General features: G+C 31.6%; 2 protein-coding genes across 3 annotated transcripts in view; one reads left to right on the top strand and one right to left on the bottom strand.

Annotated features, from left to right (window-relative positions):
* Positions 1–19,257, top strand: part of LOC127714981 (S-acyl fatty acid synthase thioesterase, medium chain-like) — a 53,792-nt gene that overhangs the window by 19,007 nt on the left and 15,528 nt on the right. The window contains exon 1 of one of the 2 annotated variants that reach the window (XM_052221020.1): positions 2,395–2,478. The exons of the other annotated variant lie outside the window; for it this stretch is intronic. The gene's annotated coding sequence lies outside the window, so the exon portion shown is untranslated. Of the gene's footprint in view, positions 1–2,394; positions 2,479–19,257 lie in introns of those variants that run through there. 2 annotated transcript variants of the gene reach the window in all.
* On the bottom strand, positions 7,799–19,236 carry LOC127714960 (uncharacterized). Its single transcript, XM_052220983.1, has 10 exons — positions 19,128–19,236; positions 18,168–18,312; positions 17,075–17,195; positions 16,389–16,646; positions 15,072–15,341; positions 14,489–14,644; positions 14,086–14,178; positions 12,548–12,707; positions 11,040–11,162; positions 7,799–10,300 (listed from the first exon to the last, which is right to left on the bottom strand). Exons 1-10 carry the CDS (start codon positions 19,156–19,158, stop codon positions 9,780–9,782), a joined length of 1,878 nt encoding a protein of 625 aa, XP_052076943.1. The 5' UTR covers positions 19,159–19,236; the 3' UTR covers positions 7,799–9,779.

Here is a 19,257-nt window from a genome sequence, read left to right as displayed (position 1 = left end):
TAAGGAGACATACAACAATCACAAGCAAAGAAAAATGGTTAAAAACGATATGGTTTCTGTGCGCACAGCATGTGTCAGGAAGACCTTCATTGTATACACAAGTGGCCAAATACTGTAAAGGGACAACATTAAATTGGTCAAGAGCATAAAACCAAAAGGACCAAAACAGAACAGACAAAAACAATCTGAGTTAAACTATATATGCATTAGCAAGCAGATCATAGACAGACGTTTAAATGCTTGCTGTTCTTTGGTCGGTTGTTGTCTCTTTGACACATTCCCCATTTCTATTCTCTATTTTTTTTATCTATTTTTTAATTTTCGCTTTAAGACAAATTTGGAATAAATAAATTAAAGCTATTATTTCATTTGGAAAGTCTTCAATACTATGTAATTGGTTAAATTCGCAGTAGACGACCAACTTTATTATGATTTAGTTGAAAGATGGACTGTGCCTTTAGATATTATTATTTTCTCTTTTATGTAATAATAAGAAGGTGACATTGACTAATTACTCATAACTTATTAAGGTTTTTCTTTTTACAACGGAAAAGATCTTACTGTAATTCGTCTGGTTATTTTTCTGCCAACTTGAACGACAAATGCCAAAAAAAGAATACGACATGTTTGAATGATTTAAGGTAGAAAGTATTGGTCACCCTGCCTTGGCGTTACTATTCTTGTTGGAGTTATGATCTCTCTTGATACAGAAAAAATTGTTAGCAGCTTAACTCAGAAACCATGCTCAGACATGCATTTTTTTTCCTCAGTCGCTCCTTGCGACATGTCGCAACTTTGTTATATTATAAGGTTAAATTTAATCGTTGGCGTCTTATTGGAGGTATCTCCCGGTAACTATTTGATGTAAGCGGTATATCACTAAATCTCATAAACCGTTAGTTGTATAGACATAGGACCGGTTGATATGAAGTACCTCGTCCATGACCTTGGAATTGAGGTCTATATCGAAGGTCAGTGTCGTGACTCAGATTATACCGTTTGGCACATTGAGGAGCAGATTTGTTACATTTGTCCGGCATATTATATGAGGGATAGGTTAAAATTACTGATTTATCAAATCGTTCTTGTTGTTGGTACATGATAAAGGCATGGGGTCTTTGTAATTAGATTGGGGACCAATGACCTTGATCATATAATAAAATGTCGAGGTCACGTCCTTCGTTATGAACTCATTTTAGGTTTTTATTGGCTTTTTCAACATTGTTAGTCTATATGAGTGAAAATTTTACAAAAGAAAACGAAAAGATCGTTCTTTTTAATTTTATTTGTACTTTTTTGAAGGATAGAAGATACATATAGGGCAATCAAAAACCGTCAGTACAAGAAAAAACATTCGACACCATGCCCAAAAGAAGTACATTATGTTCACTCTGTATGCCTTGTTCTGGATCATCATGAATGTGTATGCAATATTTGCCACTGCACGTTAATCAAGGAACAATCAATCCATCTTTTACAGGTTCTTTTTGTGGTTGTTGTTGTGTTGTGTTGCATCGTTAGTTTATTGTCGTATTTATTTGTTTTCATAATATTTCATTTGACTGTACATTGTCAAATTAAAGCAATCGTCTACGTGAATGAATATGAATTAATCATCATCATATTAATCTACCCGAAACAAATGGATAAATCATACAGATTCTTTATATGGTACTGACTTTTGTCTGATGACCCTATTTTGAATTCTACATAGTGTATGCCTTTGCGGGTTTCTTGTTGTCGTTGGTGGTGTTGTTGTTGCTGCTGTTACTGTTACGGTATCATTAGCGTATACACAGATCTCGTATTATTCATGAGTCTCTGGTTGACGAAACATGATAAACCCTCGATAGACCAATTTCTGACATGTTTGATAACTTTATAGAGGGCCAGAAGGACCTTTTTCGTGACGTCGGGATAAAACAAATATTTTTGTGGGAATTCGGGATTTACACCTATAGGGACTCGTGAATTAATTATTAATTTTTCGGGATTCGGGAAAGAATGATTTATTTTTTCTCGGGAATCCGGGATGACACCCCTTCCTATAGCATTTCTTTGTATACTTATTTCTAAACCTAACGAGACATTATACTGTGTCCTGCCCTTCAAAAGTTTAAGCAGTTTGTTTATTTCCATAGGTATTACAAATCTAAATGAAGTATAAAAAATACTCAGAATGAAACGGTTTTATCCTTCTAGCACAGAAGCCATATATAACAAAAATAGCATATCAAATAAATGTGACAAAAGATGCAATAAACGGATGGATACCTCTGCCTTTGATTTTGTAAAGTTTTATATTCGAGTTCAGTTCTGTGAGGTTAACAACGGTGATGTAACTTGATGAAGTCGTTCATTTACATGTTGTATGAGGGATCGCAGCATACAAAAGTAGAGCAACTAGATTCATGCTTCGTTGATTTGAATATTACATTTTATATATAGTCTTAGTGTGTTTTGATCATAACCCATACGGTAAGTCATCCTTTACTTGCATAATTGTCATATTAGCTAAATTAGGGAAATTGTTATAAGTTATTCCTGTGAATTTAGGTTCTGACAGGTTTTTTTTTAATGTCAGTGTTAAACCGGTTAACGGGGAAATAAGGTTTATTTATGATTAAAAGTGTTTTTTTATTTTAAAGAAGTAGGACAAGTAAGTCATGCTTTCATAACAAAATATTGAACTTGTTGCTACAGAAAGTTTTTCTTGGCCTTTCTATTCCATGCATAACGCATCGTTTCGATATGCTTAGAGAACGAAAAGCCAAAACTTTATAAATATATGAAAGCTGCATATCAAAGGGGCATACAAGTTGGTGGGAATGGCTTAGCGTTTATCGTCAAGGATTAATCCACACCTTTATACTACCGTTAGTGTGAAATAAACCTAGCTTATCTTATCGTCATTCGTCACATTGCAAATTACCGTGAAGCGTCATATGAGGAACCCCGTGCCATTCTGATTCCCCTATACATGTATATGGTGGTCAGTAGCTTTTAATGACAGGTTGTTCTGTACCAATATATACATCCTTTCGCCTTACGTTAATTGATGCCAAGTACTCAATTGCATAAAAACAAACCCGAGCGTAAGTTTTTATCTGAATCAAGGAAGTACATATGTATGTCAGGAGAAAAATACTTGCCATGTTAAGCTTTACTGAACGAGACTTGTAACCGAATTTGCACTTGCAATGAACAACACAACGGATGCCACATATGGAGCAGGATATGCATTCCATTCCTGTGCACCTAATACAAGCTCGGTTTTCAGTTCACAGTTGTCTGTTTTAGATTTTTGAGGACTGTTGTTTGTCTTTTCGTCGTTTTTTGGGTAAGTTATGATGCTCTGAATATGTTGTGGTTGATTGATTGATTGTTATTTTATTTCAAGTCCAGTCAGTTGCAAACATTTTATCGTAAAGATCTTTTGATTAACTGATTGGTTGTTTCTTTGCTTCACGTCCATTGTCAAATTGATTGTTTCGTTGCTTCACGTCCAGTGGCAAATTTTCATAAATATCAAGTTATAAAATTATAAATAAATCCTATATAAAAGGCAAGGAGCAAATTACATTTATTTTCCCTACACGAAGCATCAGATTTACCGTCATTAATTGGACCGGACTTGTCTGCGTATACGTATTTACTGTATCTGTTATTTATGTCATTCATTATGTATCTGCATATACTTGGAACACTGTTTTAGACACTATTAAATTACTTTAGTTTGAAAAAGAGAAAAATTCTTGAAAGAAATAATTCTTATTAAAAAAAAAATCTAAGTTAATGGCAAAACGAACATTTATATTCTATAATACATATTCCCTCAGGTACTACCATTGACATGTAAGTGTACAGAATAACATACATGTCACCCTTTATTGTTTATGTATTTATATAACCAAATACTGTAGTCCATACTTTATATAATAACAGCTGTTCTAACCAAGGTAAGTATTTCATACTTCTTATAAACGACTTAACAAACATAACATAGCATATGTTTTATTTTTTATTTTTATTTCTTTCTTGTTAAATTTTTTTAAGTTGAGGCGACCATGATTGCAAATGTATTATACATCAGGTAATTTTGTTACACGTGTATAAATTAAGTTATGTAAAGTACCTTCCCATGATATTCTGGTACTAATGACAGATTAATGTTTTGATTGTTCAGACTTTTTCACTTTCTGACGTACAGTATACACTGTAACAAAAGGCAAATAAGCATTACAAACTCAATACAAATCATAACTTATTAGATTGTTACAACAGGGTTCAACGGAACTATAAACAACTGTCATACAAGTGGGAGGTTTAGCTAGCTATAAAACCAGGTTTAATCCACCATCTTTTGGGGAAAATACCTGTACCAAGCCAAATTTCTTAGTTTACTGATATACATGTACCATCCAATTCAAGTTGGTTTTGCATTTTGCATTTGACATACCTTGATTTTTTTCCTAATAAAATCGATTGACTTTTTTGGTATTAAATAAATAACCCTCTGTAGTTATTTTCTTCAACAATCTACATGTAGCCAACCCGGTCCACCTTCTTTGCAGATCTTATCTATTTTCGTTATTGTCCTGAATATGCATGAAATATTTGCCACTGGACCATAAGCAAGCAAGAATTAATTGCTTCGCTGAGCGCAGCTGGATACGACCCCAGAGGTCCAACCCTGAACAGTTGGGGCAAAAATGGACACAATATTCGCGCTTGATACAGGTCTGAATTTGGATTGTAATTAAATATCTGACACAAAATAGGTTTCTGACACAGAATAACTGTAGTCAAAGAACTTAGAATTGGTAATATGATTTGAATTTATATTCAATTTATGCTTTTGTGCAATACACTTTGCTGTTGCGTATTGACGCCCCCCCCCCCCCCTTTCCCATCTATTTTTTGCAAAAAAAAATAATATTTGAAGAAATTTTCTTTTAATTTCTGAAATCTTTCCCTCAAGATAAGGTCATAATCTCAATTCAAATTTCTAATGGAGTTTGCAACCATAATTACTCATTAAAATACATCATAAAAGTCTTTAAAATAGAAAATGACATACATATTCAAGGCTAAAATTAATATTAGTTACTGTAACATTTAAAAATAAATTGACAGCTAATCACCTCAAGACAATACAGCATTTCTTATACATAATTTACAAGCAGTGTAAGGGAGGTAATCTAAAACATACACAACATTGTATATTAAAGGTGATTAGATTACCTCCCTTACACTGCTTTAAAATTGTCCATTAACCAGGAAACCCTTGTTTTTCTCCTTTTTTTACCCCTTATTCCTAAATGGTTTGAGCCAAAACCCCCCAAAGTCAATCCTAACCATCCCTTTGTGGTATGGAAACTTGTGGTATAATTTCAGAGAGATTCATACACTTAAACACAAGTTATTGTCTGGAAGTTACAAAAATGCTTATTTGGGCCTTTTTTTTTGCCCCTAATTCCTTAACTGTTGGGATCATAATCCTCAAAATCAATCCCGATCTTCCTTTTGTGGTTACATACCTTGTGTTTAAGTTTCATAGATATCTATTTACCAATTGTCTTCGGACGACGATGACGTCGACAACGTGACTCCAATATACGACCACAAAAATTTTTTGCGGTCGTATAAAAAAATCAAGCAATCTGATATTTGTATGTAGAATATAAAAAATTCTAAGGCTTTCTTAATACCGATTCAAAAGTGTTCTTTTTTGCGTTAGTTATCTTTTTTTTCAACTTTTAGAAATAAATACTTGAGCATATATTTTTTTTGCTTCGAGTCCCCTTGATAAGAAACAAGATTTAGTACCTGATTTCCCTGCCTTGTTATACTTTTAAAACGTTCTGCCAATCTCTATTGAAGCAACAGGTCCATGTGAATTACAATGTATCTGAATTTAACAGCTTATATTATGTACATGTATTTATTTTGAGCAAGCAATATTTGGTAGAAATTGATACTTTTTTCATTATTATTTTTAAAATATTAAGTCATTTCAAACCAAAATTCTACACAAATTAAAGCTATATATATATATATATATATATTAAGATTTAATCACCTTTCAGATACATATCAATTCATTTTTCTGCTACAGTTTTTGAAACTGTTTGAAAGGGTAATGAAATTTGGAACCGAGGTTTCAAGTCAAATTAAGCTTGCGGATAGTAACATTGGTATTTATGTTATAAATACCTAAACAAAATGCTTTGAATCTATGCTGTATACTTTCAGTGTTCAAAATAAAAACTCAGATATGACATACTCAGTGAATATATTTGCACTTAACTGATACACATATAAATAAGCTGCTTACCCAAAGAGTGCAAGTATGCAGGTTGTGTGCATATTGAAATTTGTTGCCAGAATAAAATATAGAATAGTTAGAAGGCATCTAATCAGAAGTAAGTAAAATGGCTCAGTAGAAAAATGCAAGAAGACATTTTTAGGCATATAAATATTGCATCAAATATGACTGTTAAAAGTCCCATAACTCTTGAAATACAAACAAGTTCTCAAAATCAAAAGGGAGCCTACATTCACAAATCCCAAATACAGTGTAAAGTTTGTAGTAATAGACCACTTTTGAGTTATGTCCTTCACTGGAAAAGTTCGTCAATTATGCGCGCCTTTGTGACGTCATTTACCAGATAAAGGGAATCGCCTGTATCACTGCACTATTAAAGTTCATCAAGCGTCTTCGTGATAGTCATTATGTAGGATGAACTAGAAATAATGTTTGTTCTGTAGGTACTTAATAACAATGTCCCTAATGACAGAAGTGCTGATTATCAATTATAACAATTTAATTTGCCGTATAATTCGTGCAATACAGCATTATATTTTTTTGAACCAATCGCTCAACATGGGAAGGAAGTGACGATGCCCCTATTCGCATGACTGATGTTCACTAAAACCAAAGTTTTTGACGGAAATGCAACGAAATCGAAAGTTGTCTATTGATCCTAACATTCTAGAGCTAGTGCATGACATGTAAAATCTGCCTTTTATTAATTTGATGGTTGAAAGTCCCATTACTCTGGAATGGCAAATTGGAATTTTTTTTAAATTGACCAGTATCTTACTTTCACCTATTCCAACAATTATGTATAGTGTCCAGAAATCAATCCAAGTATACTCAGGTTATAGTACAACATGTGAAAAGTTGACGTCTCTAACACTGAAACAACAAACCAGAAAATTTTCATAATCAAAAGTGGAGTTTTTTTTTAATCAATGCCAACGATAGTGTAAAGTTTTGAGGAAATCAATCCAAGCATACAGGAGTTAGTGAATGATTTGTGAAAAGTTGCCTTAAATCTGAGATTTAAAGTTCCTCAACTCTGATACTACACATCTAAAAGTTTTCAAATGGAAAGGAAGCTTTCTTCTGTCACTCCTATAGTTGCATTGAATTTTTATGAGAATTTGTTAAAGCAAATTTGAGTTCTCAGAAAGAAGTGTTGATGGACAAACTATGGTTATCCATATAACGTTCTTCACCAGTCATATAAAAATTGTTGCCTTTTTTGTATAGTGCCATAAATATTTCAGAAGGTTGGGAAAATATGTCTCATAATTCTTGTCCTGAAACTCACAATAAACTTTCAAATGTGTGAATTGTGCACAGTTTGCAACATTATAAATTCTTTCTGAAAGTAATTGATTTTAGGAACTATTATGTGGAATGTATGTAAGAACCATTAAAATAAAGGTGATTATCTTGAATTACTTTTAAAATGCTCTATATTGCAAATTTGTAGGGAAAAAGAAAACATTATTATTTTTTTACAATTTTATTGTTTTTTATATTTCACTGCAAAACAAGTAAAAAACAAAATATTAACAAACAGTTATAACAAGACAGTTCAAAATATTGTTTGTTTCAACAAATAAACTCTATAGTTGATGGAAACTATAATCATATCTAAAATAATGTTTGCTCAGAAAGTATAACATGATTGACTGAATTATTGTACTTAATTGGTTAAACACTTTATTATCATTATATTTTTTTTCAGGTGGGGAGAGCTATTGTGTATGATGGGTTTTAAATATTGATTCAACTGTACAGCAATGAAATTTATTTCAATGATCATGGGAACTTAATTTTAAATAGTTACTGAAATAATCAAATAAACCTATAGAGTCAATTTGGTCTTGCCAGACTACTGACATGACTGAAATCATAATTGTGTTATTTTTAAATGCAACCAATTTTAAAAACTTAAAAACTTGACTATGACGTATACATGTATACAGTAAAAACATAGATGCTGAGTTATAGTTTTACAACATATGTTTGAGTGATATGTTGATGCGTTAACATTTGTATGCATGATTTAAATATAAAGACATAAATATTTAAAACTTGTTAATGGATGGAAGTCTTTAACTGAAACAAATAAGACCTCTAAAAAGTAAATCAAATATGATGGCCCTTATGAGACAGTGCCATAGAAACAGGTAGAATTATCATTTGTAAAACTAAAAGATTGTAATCCATCTCCATTGGAATCTATTTTCATTACCTTAAATATGATAAGCACATGGCCTGGTAATGTTTTAAAAAAAAGAAAAATCTTGCCATTGCAAGTGGTCTTCCCTTTGGAAACATTTGTCTTCACCTTTAGTTTTGTCAACAACTGAATTTGTTGGTAAAACTTATATGAATACAAATGTGTACAATTGAATTTTTTTTCAGTAATGTCATAAATTTCAACAGACATTACCAAGCAAAACATAATGAGTACATAAGTTCTAACTCCATTAAGGCATAACATTGTGTGCATAACCTGATAACATTAAATGACTGAACCATAGTAACCAAAGAACAAGCACCAAAAAAAAAAAAAAATTCCAAATCCATGTCATAACTTGCTTATATAATTTAAGAAAAAATAGAACTTTAAAATATATATCATAACTGTAAATATTCCTTAATAAAAAGATGTATCAAAGCTAAAAACCATAAAATACTGTCATCTATAATATATGCATTAAAATTTATAGTCAATATCAATAAAGTGCCTAATAGACTGCAATAAACAGATTGTAAATTGTGAAAATATTATCAAGTTAATTATCACAGTTAAAGAATAGCTAATCTAAGAATTTAAAAACAGAAAAATTATCAACTCATTTATTCACAAATGCACAGAGTGGCTGCATGAAAAAATTTTCACTGTTTTACGGTCCCAAGCTGAATATTTTCCTACATTTTAAATCTTGAATAAGTTATTCTTTGTTATTACATTGGCTTTAAGTTTAAATCAAGTAGGAAATACAAGGAACTACTTCTTTTCATGTGTGTTCACACTTTGCTCTGACAGCAATGTCATTGATAATGCTTTTATCAATGTATAATGTCTGAGTGATTTCTTTTATGTTTTTTACTGAGAAATAATGGTATTTCATTGCAACCAATGTCACAAATCAGAATTATCTTTTTTTTCTATTGAATCTTGAAAAGTTTCAAACAATTAACAGCAGTCTTTTATTAATGTAAATAACATTATTTTCTAATATCTTAGTGGAAAATATCATTCAATTTCAAACTACATGTTATCAAAAAGGTATGAATTAAAGTACATATAACAAATAATGTAATGTATAGAATCTATCAAAACTTTAAACCTCCTTTTGTAAAACACAATTTAATATCTTTATACAATTCTTAAAATACGAATACAAAGAGTTCATAAAAACTCAAAGCCATCCTATATTACATGTCAATGTTACCACTACTGCCATTTAAGTCAGTTACATGAAACACTTTGTAGATTTGGCATGGTTGAAGTCTTTTGAATGAAGGAACAAAAGTGATGAATTTGAGTGGGTTCATTTAGACTGTCATCATCTAAATCTAACAATCTATCTAAATCATCTTCATCTGCACCAATGCTGAATGATACTCTGTCATGACCGTCTGATCTACGGGGACTCCCATAAAGGGGGTTCCATTCTACAGGTAGCAAGGGAGATAATTCACTGTTTGCTGTTATCTCCCCTTTAGAAGCACTACTTATTATTGATGATATATGGTTCTGATGAACGGATTTATTCAGCAATGATAATGGATCCTGGAAATTGAATGGCACTTGGACACTGGCTAATGAAAATGAATTGAGGTGATGTCGGATGTAATCTGTGAGTGATGGTGATGACATAGACACATTAAGTTTTATAGACTTTTTCTCTTCCTCTTCTTGGATTTCTGTCTCTTCATCATTAAGGTATATTACAGTTCTTTTGTTTTCATCTTCTTCTATATTTAACACTGAAAATAAAAATAATACAACCATCATTCACAGGCAAACATATGATATCTTAACCCTTTCTATAACCTTATACTGGCTACATTGGATCAAAAAACATGTGATTAACAAAAATATTCAAACAAAGCACAAAATCTACATATGCTTCCCAGTGTTTGGTTGTCTCTGCTGAATGTATTCATAACTTATCTAGATATTGGATAATACACAGCTTCCCATATGGTTGGCAACTTGTCAATGGCTTAAGACAGCATATGGTGACCGTAAATCTTTTTATGTTAACTTTTGTTGTTGGGTTTCTATTTCAAATGAACACACCTTCCTGGCCAAACGAAGTACAAAATATTATATTTCAGATCCTTCCTGAGGTTGTCAACCAGGATTTTTAGTAGTGTGTTCTATCCTACATCAGTTATCCTTTGCTTCCATTCTCATGGAAAGTACAACATATAACCCAACATTTTCTTCTGCGAATGCCTGTACCATGTCAGGAATTTGACAGTTTTTTTCCATGTGTTCCGTTGGATGATATAGTTCAGCATTTGATTTTGTCAGATTTAATGGACTTCCCTCTGTTTGAATTTACCTTGGAGTTCAGTATTTTTCTAAATACTTTTTTTACAATATAATTTGTATCAACAATTTGTCAGCAATTGTTTACAATAATTTAGCTCTTGCATGTTTATTCCCTACATCAGTAGCCCCTTCCCCCACTCTTCCATGTAAAGTATAAAATCTTACAATGTAAATCTTTTCTGTCTGCATCAGCTTGGATCTTTTCTAAATGTGCTCTAGCTTGCTCATTCCCTCTGTCGGTAGCTTTTTTGAACAGTTCTATAGCACTAGCTTTATCTTCTGGCAATCCTGTAATGTATAAATAAGTTATAAATGAATGTGCAAAGTTATATAATACTTTTTGTAATATTATCTGCCTCACTATTTCAAAAGAAAATAATGTATTATTTTTTTCTTACCTATACTAGCAATCATTGAACTTTAAAATTTACTGAACTAATGAGCATTAGAGAAAAAATATTGAGTTTTCAATATAAATGAAAACATTTGTTTATTGTGGATACACTATTATTGGTGAGATACACACTTTCCAGGATATGTGTGTAAAGGTGAACCATGTATTTAAATGTTCAACAAACTACAAATGCCTGTATGTATACAAACTGTGCGGAACCTCAAAATCAAATATCCATGAAAATACAATTTTTCCTCAATCCACTAAAATTGGAACCCTCGAAAATAAATGAAATTTAATGAATCCACAGTATTATTATAAGTTAGTCAGAAGTATCTTGTAATAATTATTAGGACTGAAACCAGACATTTAAACTTTGGTCTTACAGGCCAGGTTAGATTTAGTTAATAGTAGTCTTGTCATGTTCCTAGCCATGATACTTGAATCTGGAAATGAATTTGGAACCACATGATAGACATTGTATGTTTAGGCAGAAAATGTTTATCAATGACTCATCTGGTCAAACTCTGTCAAGACTTTTCCTTTCTTGTTTTTTTATGGAATAGCCCAAAGCAATTAAACTTGAAAAATCTGCATAATGGTTATTGAGTATGTTCAAAAAGGCCCCACTATGGCCCCTTTTCTTGATTTACAAATTAGGATGAATGGCAGTAGTATGGGGTATGTAAAATCCTGACTTTTGAAAAACAAATAAAAGATAAAAAAAAAAAGAGGATAAAATGGCCTTTTAATATCCCTATGTATCATAGCTTGAACAATAAATAGATAGGAAATTTGTATTTTTGTTTGAAAATTTACATATCAGCATTTTTATTAATGGCATATCACATAAATCTCAATTTTCTACCAAATTCAATGAAAACATAAAAATTTCAAATGTTTTTTGGGATGTAAAACATACAGAAGATGTGCAACAAGTGTAAAAAAATAAAGTTTTTAACGTTATGTTTGTTAAAACAAATGAATTATTCAACTTGAATACTTAATTTGTCAAAAATCTGTATTTTTGCATCTCACGAAGCTTTGTTATAAAAAATATCGACAAAAGTTGTCCTGTTTCAATCACACACTAACTTGAAACACTTTTCATTTTGAAATAATGGACTTAACATTTTGGACCAAATAGTGCCATACCGCACCTGCTCCTTTTCCATACTATTTCTTTGAATATTTAATAACTATTCATACAAGCAATATGTGTCCACATATCAATATAGTTCAATATTTTCATTTACTAAGTTGAAGTTTGTGAACTTACCCCCTATAGCTAGTTCATAGAAGACTCCCAAGCTGTAAAGTGCACCATCATGACCACTTGAAGCAGCTTGTGAATACAGTTCTGCACTTTTGCACTCATTCACCTCTACTCCCCATCCATTTTCATAACACACTCCTAAAAAATACTGGGCTTCAGGGTCCTGCAGAGAATATACAATACATGTATATTAATTACCTTACATAACACACCCCCAGGCAATACTGGGCTTCAGGGTCTTGAAGAGAAAATACAATATATTACTGTAACAATAAATAACACACACCCAAGGCAATACTGGGTTTCAGGATCCAGAAGAGTAGTATATAATATGTGTTACATTACATTGAAATGACTGTGTATCAATGCACACCTAACATTGCTTATTAATCAATTCCTTTGACTGACAGTCTGTGATTCATCACTGACAATATTCAGGTAGATAGTTACAGTTAATCTGGCCAATTGCGTTTCTTTTATTGATACTTGATGGATTAAACTTAATGGATTAAACTTGATTAATTGATTTTCTGCGGATTATTCTATTAAATTTAATATATATTAAAAGTAACCTGCAAGGACACAATATTTGTGAATACAGCAGAGTCATTCTTTTTCATTCATTTATTTCAGTTTAAATGAAAATGCCACTATATGAAATATTCTGCTGATTCAAACAATATTGTTTATCAAAGAGCTTTGATAGATTACATCATGGACATAAAATTTTCCTTCCGTCTATTATTTTTGTAAAACTGGGTAAATGCAAAGGGAGACAACACTAATAACATTAGAAGTAACCATAAAATCTGAAACCAAGGGTAATGACTGAAAGGACATCCTGAAATCATTTGGACATCTGAATTATTCCGCAACTAACCCAAAATGAATGATTATTAGAGAGGATAACAAACTACAGTTTGCATACCAAATTTAGGGTATAGAGCCCTATTGATTGATTTGCTTTGGATGACAGAAAAAAAACACACAAAACATGTCTCTTCATTTAGTATTACAGATGTGAATATATTCATTCATTACCACTTGATTAAAATAATGAATATTTATCTCCTCAGACTTAAACTAATGAAAATAAAAAGTGTAGTACTGAAAGTAAATCATGTCTATCATCAGTCATTGTGTCATCATAGGAGTATTACTTATTTATGAAAGATCCTGAGCTTTCTAACTGCATCTAGACCAAAACTTAGCTATATTAGGATTATTCATCAAGTACCAGATGTTCTATGTATAGCATATGTCGTCCAGTCCAAACATTTTAGAAACCTTTGAAACAGCCGTTCACCTTAGTATGTTTTATAGATGATATTAACAAGTAAACAGTACTTTTCTGTGGAAACATAACATCTGTCCAAAAATAGAGATAATAATTTGTGGTTTGATTTTTCCCAAATTATAAATAATTGTCTCCTGTTTTAAAACAATAGTTACATGCATACATCAATGATTTTATATGACCAAGAATTATTCAGGGAAAATGGTTTCATCAAAAATTATATTATTATAATCATATATCTTACATTCTGGTCTGCAGCAGCTTGGAACAATGAAACAGCTTTTTCTAAGTCCTGGGTTTCTTCTTCTGTATAATATACACCAAGATAGGTCTGTGCCTGTATAAAGACATTTTTTTGTTTGTTTTAGAGATGTCAAAAGAATGAATTATTACCATATCATGTAAATCGTTTTTTTCAGTATGGTGTATTCAGCATACTTAAATTATGATTTTATGAACAAATTTTCAAAAACAACACAATGTCCTTTTACATACTGATTGTCAAATTATCTTTTCTGCTCATCAATTTTCTTACATTGAATATGTGTTTTTTTCCAATTTTTCCCCATATTATTTCTTTTTTCTTATCCTTTAAACCTTAATAACAAATTTTTAAGATATTCAAGAAAATTAACTAAGAAACTAACCTGACCGAGACCATATTCAGCAGCCTTCTGTAAAAGTTCTATAGCTAAGTTAACATTCTTTTCTATACAACCTTCACCCTTCAGGTACAGCAATGCCAGGTTATAAAGGGCCTGTTGGTGTCCATCTTCTGCAGCTAATTTGTAATACTTCTCTGCCTAAAATAGTACAGGATAAGAGTAAGCTCTCAAGGATGTATAAGACATTTTCAAAAATGGCTGAAATATCAATTTTTTGTAGCAGTAATGGGAATGTATATGTTATTTATTTGTTAATTTTACTTTAGCTGCTTATGTATTCCTAGGTTGTATAGGGTCTGTTGATGGTCATCTGATATTAAGAACCAAGCTTCACATTTAGCTATTCTCTGTGATGACTACTTTTCTATAGCACTATATCATATGAAAGTCAGGAAATTTCCTTTTACTTGAATAATGTTTTAAAAGTGCCTTTTTTATATGTACTAATTTTTACTGTTAATTGAAAATTGCAGTTAAATTGCATTGTAATTTGCCTACTTAACATGCAATCTGACATTTATCTTTTTACATTTTCAAATAAACTCATATTGGCAATGTTTCCTACTTTTCTGAGATTCTGTTTTACGCCTTTCCCTGTTTCATAACATAGACCTATATTGAACTGTGCTTTGGTGTAACCAAGATGTGAGGCATCTATCCAGTTACTAGCAGCCTTTTTCATCTGACTTTTAGTAGCTTCTTGGAGACCCTGGATGTTCTTTCCTATCCCTGCATACTTTTTACACATGTCCTCAAATTCATTCATTACTTTGTATAAAGGATCTGTGGTCTCATTTTCATCGTGTTCAGTGGAAAGATTACTGGCAGTTGTAAACTAGAAACATATATAAACACCTTAAATTAAACACAAATCATAAATAGTGTGATGTAATTTTAGAACATTCATCTCGACAGCTACTGACGAGTCTTAGGCAGGGGGAAAATGTGTCTGCCCTCTACCTCGGGAAGAAATTTTGATAGGCAATTTTCTGCTCAATTTCTATCTGCGGTATACCAGCATCTGCTTAACCTTTTTAGAGCACCTGAAATAACAATTGGTTTTTCTTGCTCAGTCTTTTAGTTTTTTTATGTAGTGTTTTGTGGACTGTTGTTTGTCTTTTCTTCATTTGTTTGTTTTTTGTCATGATTTTGACAGCATCTTATCACCTTGCCAGTTTTGATTCTCTCTTTGTTTTTGTTTTTTTTTGAAGCACAAAGTCCCAATCAATAACTTGAATGTTTAAGTGCAATTTCATACACATGTACCCTCATGTATACCTTTGTATTGCCTTTTATCATCTGTTGTCATACAGGTGCCTCTTTGTGTATTTTTATCAGCTCTCACATAGTAAGCCAACATTATTAATTTTCATTTCATTTGTTGATATGTGCGTATCTAATTAGGATTTTATTTAAGAAATGAATGCTTCTTTTTGTAATTTTATTGGGGTGGAAAAATGTTGACAGAAGCACATTTTGTGAGAAGCGCGGAAGTGCTTCATTCTAAAAATGTATGCATGATCAACACATTTACACCCCAATAAAATTACAAAAAGAAGTATTAATTTCTTATAATTACGTTTTAATGCTAATAAGACCATGAAAAAAAAGTCTTATCAAGTTTTTCTTTTATTTACCTGTGCACTTTTTTGTGGAAGCATGTGTCATCACGAATGTAACATTTCATTTTGATATCAAGGTTAATTTTTGAATTACACACGATTGCTGTTAGCCAATCAAACTAACATATTCTCGTGAAACATACATGTAATGTAATTATTTACTTGTATCACACTTTATATGTGTTGAATTAACACATTATTTTGTAATTAAGTTTGACATGTCCGAAGGTTAATTCATGCAAGGGAGTGTGTATACATACTTCTTTCACTCCTTCTTGTTTCTGGCTATCAAAAGTGATGACAGAACTACCAATCAAAGGTCTGCTTGATACACTAACATCAGAATCAACTATAGAATGTGACGTAATTCTCTGTGGCCGAACCTTGTCTGGTATTGCCAGAGCCACCTGCCATAACATACATCGTTTCTGTCCATCAGGTGGCTTTCTTGGTTTGTGTTTCTCTGGTTGTTGAATTGGACATTTTGATAAATGGATTCCAAGTACTACAGCTGCACCCTGAGAATTAAGTTTGTGTTTAATATTTAGGACAGAGAAAGTATACTTAATATTCATAAAATTTACAGGGAACTGAAGTTTTGATTTTGACCAAAACTGTTGTGAAAGGGATACACCAGTTCTGAGGCTTAAAATAAGATCCATAATGATCCATTTGAATTGTCTGATCCCATGAAATAATATGCCCTTATAATATTGAAACCATGTAACATAAACACATTATCTACATGTACCAGATCATAAAGTTAATCTAGTACCTGATAAATATAAATGTTTAACAGTATTTGGCATTTCAGTATTGTAAGCTTCAATATAACAGAGTAGCAATTTCTGCAGAAATTTACATAAATGAGATAAGTAATTACAAATCAACAGATATACCAGCCATGGACTTATTGTTTCAATCTTTGGAAAAAAAGTATACTAACCCAGCCAAGAGCTTCCAATGCATTGTGGTTCCCATTGAAGAATGAATGAAAATCCTTATTATAATTTTTGTACCATTTATCTTGGTCTGGTCCATGTTTGTATTTGTCTTCTCCTTTATATCTAGAATTGTTCAATAAACAAAAGTATAATAATCTATTTGTACTTTATCTTTCCTCACAATAGAACCTGTCAAACTACAATGGAAATGTTAATAAAGTAGCAATTCACATTAACTGAGAAGTCATTGCAGACGATTTTATTTCAACAATTTTATGCAGTACATGTACATGATGTATTAACTATATTTTCTACTGAGATGTTATTTTTTTTTTGTATTAGAATCAGTAAAAGCTGTATTGATGTAAAAACACCTATGTATATGTTTTCAAACACACCATACACAAGAGATACACAATAAAAGTATTAGAGCAGTTAATGTTTCCACAAAATCACTACAATTGTATAAGTCCTCATCAGTCAAATCTCACTTCAATAATATTCCGAATGCTACAATGATGCAGTAAGATGTGCAGCCTATAAAAGCATAAAAAGACCCACAGAGTGACAATGGTCCCAAGGAAAATTTTAATTTTTAAAACTTTTAAATAAAGGATATTAACTGATCCTTAGCAAATTTATTAAAACTTGTTTGGGAAAACATAATGCAAAATTCTTTAGACCAATTAGAAAGTTAAATATTACAAGTTCTATCATTATAAGATCTAGGCCCCCAAACATGTTAGACACGACCCACATTCTGTATGTATCTGTCCTTAGTCAGGAAGGAGCCTGTAATTTAGTGGTTGTCATTTGTTGCTGTATATCATATTTGTTCTTTTTTTAATTTTGTTTTGTACATAAATCTTGCTGTTAGATTTCTCGTTTGAATTGTTTTACAATTGTCATGTTGGACCTTTAATAGCTTGCTATGCATTTTGGGATTTACTCATTGTAGAAAGCCATAAGGTGACCTATAGATGCTAACTTCTATGTCATTTGGTCTCTTGTGGAGAGTTGTCTCCACATCTCCTTACTTTTATATAGAGTGAAAAATATTGGATTTTTAAACTCTACAACATGTACAAGATATACCTGAATGTACATATCCTTAAATGATCCTTGACAAATATGCATTTCTTCTTTCGCAAATCTTTACACTGCTGCTCAAATTCAGCTTCATCTTCTCTGCAAACTCCTGTTGCCGATGCTCTCGGCCCGTGGAAATGCTGGCGTATCGCTAAATAAATATTTAAACAAAAGTTTAAATTAAGTCCATCTCTGTAGTATAAAAAGATCAAAAAGATGTGTTAAAAATTTAAAAGATTCAAATAAACATTAATTTATCATTTGGAGCGATTTTTTCTTCATATCAATAACTGGTTTTAGAATAAATGTGTTTATTTCCGATAGAATCCTTAATGAAAAATAAAGGTCATATTTATGTATCATTAATAAAGCACTATATGATCATGCCAACATACAGAATTTAAAAAAAGCTATAAGTTAGAGCTATATAATCATGATAATTTAAGAAATGTACCTCAATTTATTTTTGGACCAAGTCCAAATTACTGACCTTTCGAAACTTTAATTTTTGGCCAAAGAAAATTTTCTAATGCCTAGAAATTAACCCTCTCAAATAAAATGGACTCCGTTTTTAAAAATTATGACCTCTATCCCTTCTAAATTAGCCAACTACTGTTATTTTGAAATAGCTTTTTTTTGTTTTGATGTCCTACATTTTCACCACATATTGGTTATCTCCCTTTCCACAATAAATGTGTTGCATTATCAACCACATGGGTATAATTAGATATTATTCTTTCAATATTATAACTACTTATCAAAAAATAAAAATCCCTGATGGTTCAGTTATCAAGTATATGCATAGTTCAACAAAAAGGTCACCTTCATCAAAACAAAAACAAATCCCTGCTTGACCTCATTGTAACATTGTTTAATCTTCCTTGTAACTGGAGAAGAATCCATTGTCATGTTATATCTGTTTCAAGAATAAATAATGCATTAACTATCACCCAAACACTTAATTACCTCTTGGCAATCCGCTAAGCCACCTCCACATAACTTTTTACATTTCGAACCTATATATCTGAATTCTTCCTTCTTCTTCGGTTCTTGGCTTTCTTCCGAATAATTTGTATTGCGTCACATGACCGACCTT

This window comes from Mytilus californianus, unplaced genomic scaffold, assembly GCF_021869535.1.
Source record: "Mytilus californianus isolate M0D057914Y unplaced genomic scaffold, xbMytCali1.0.p SCAF_9, whole genome shotgun sequence".
Classification (NCBI taxonomy): domain Eukaryota; kingdom Metazoa; phylum Mollusca; class Bivalvia; order Mytilida; family Mytilidae; genus Mytilus; species Mytilus californianus.
Note: the sequence above shows the minus strand (reverse complement) of the source record. Positions and strands in the feature narration are given on the sequence as shown.

Coding starts and splice junctions, on each gene's coding strand:
- LOC127714960 (XM_052220983.1), bottom strand. CDS start 19,158: ATGTGGAGGTGGCTTAGCGGATTGCCAAGAG. Junction 12,708..14,085: donor AAGCTGCTGCAGACCAGAAT/GTAAGATATATG, acceptor TATTCTCTGCAG/GACCCTGAAGCCCAGTATTT. Junction 11,163..12,547: donor CTATGAACTAGCTATAGGGG/GTAAGTTCACAA, acceptor TATACATTACAG/GATTGCCAGAAGATAAAGCT.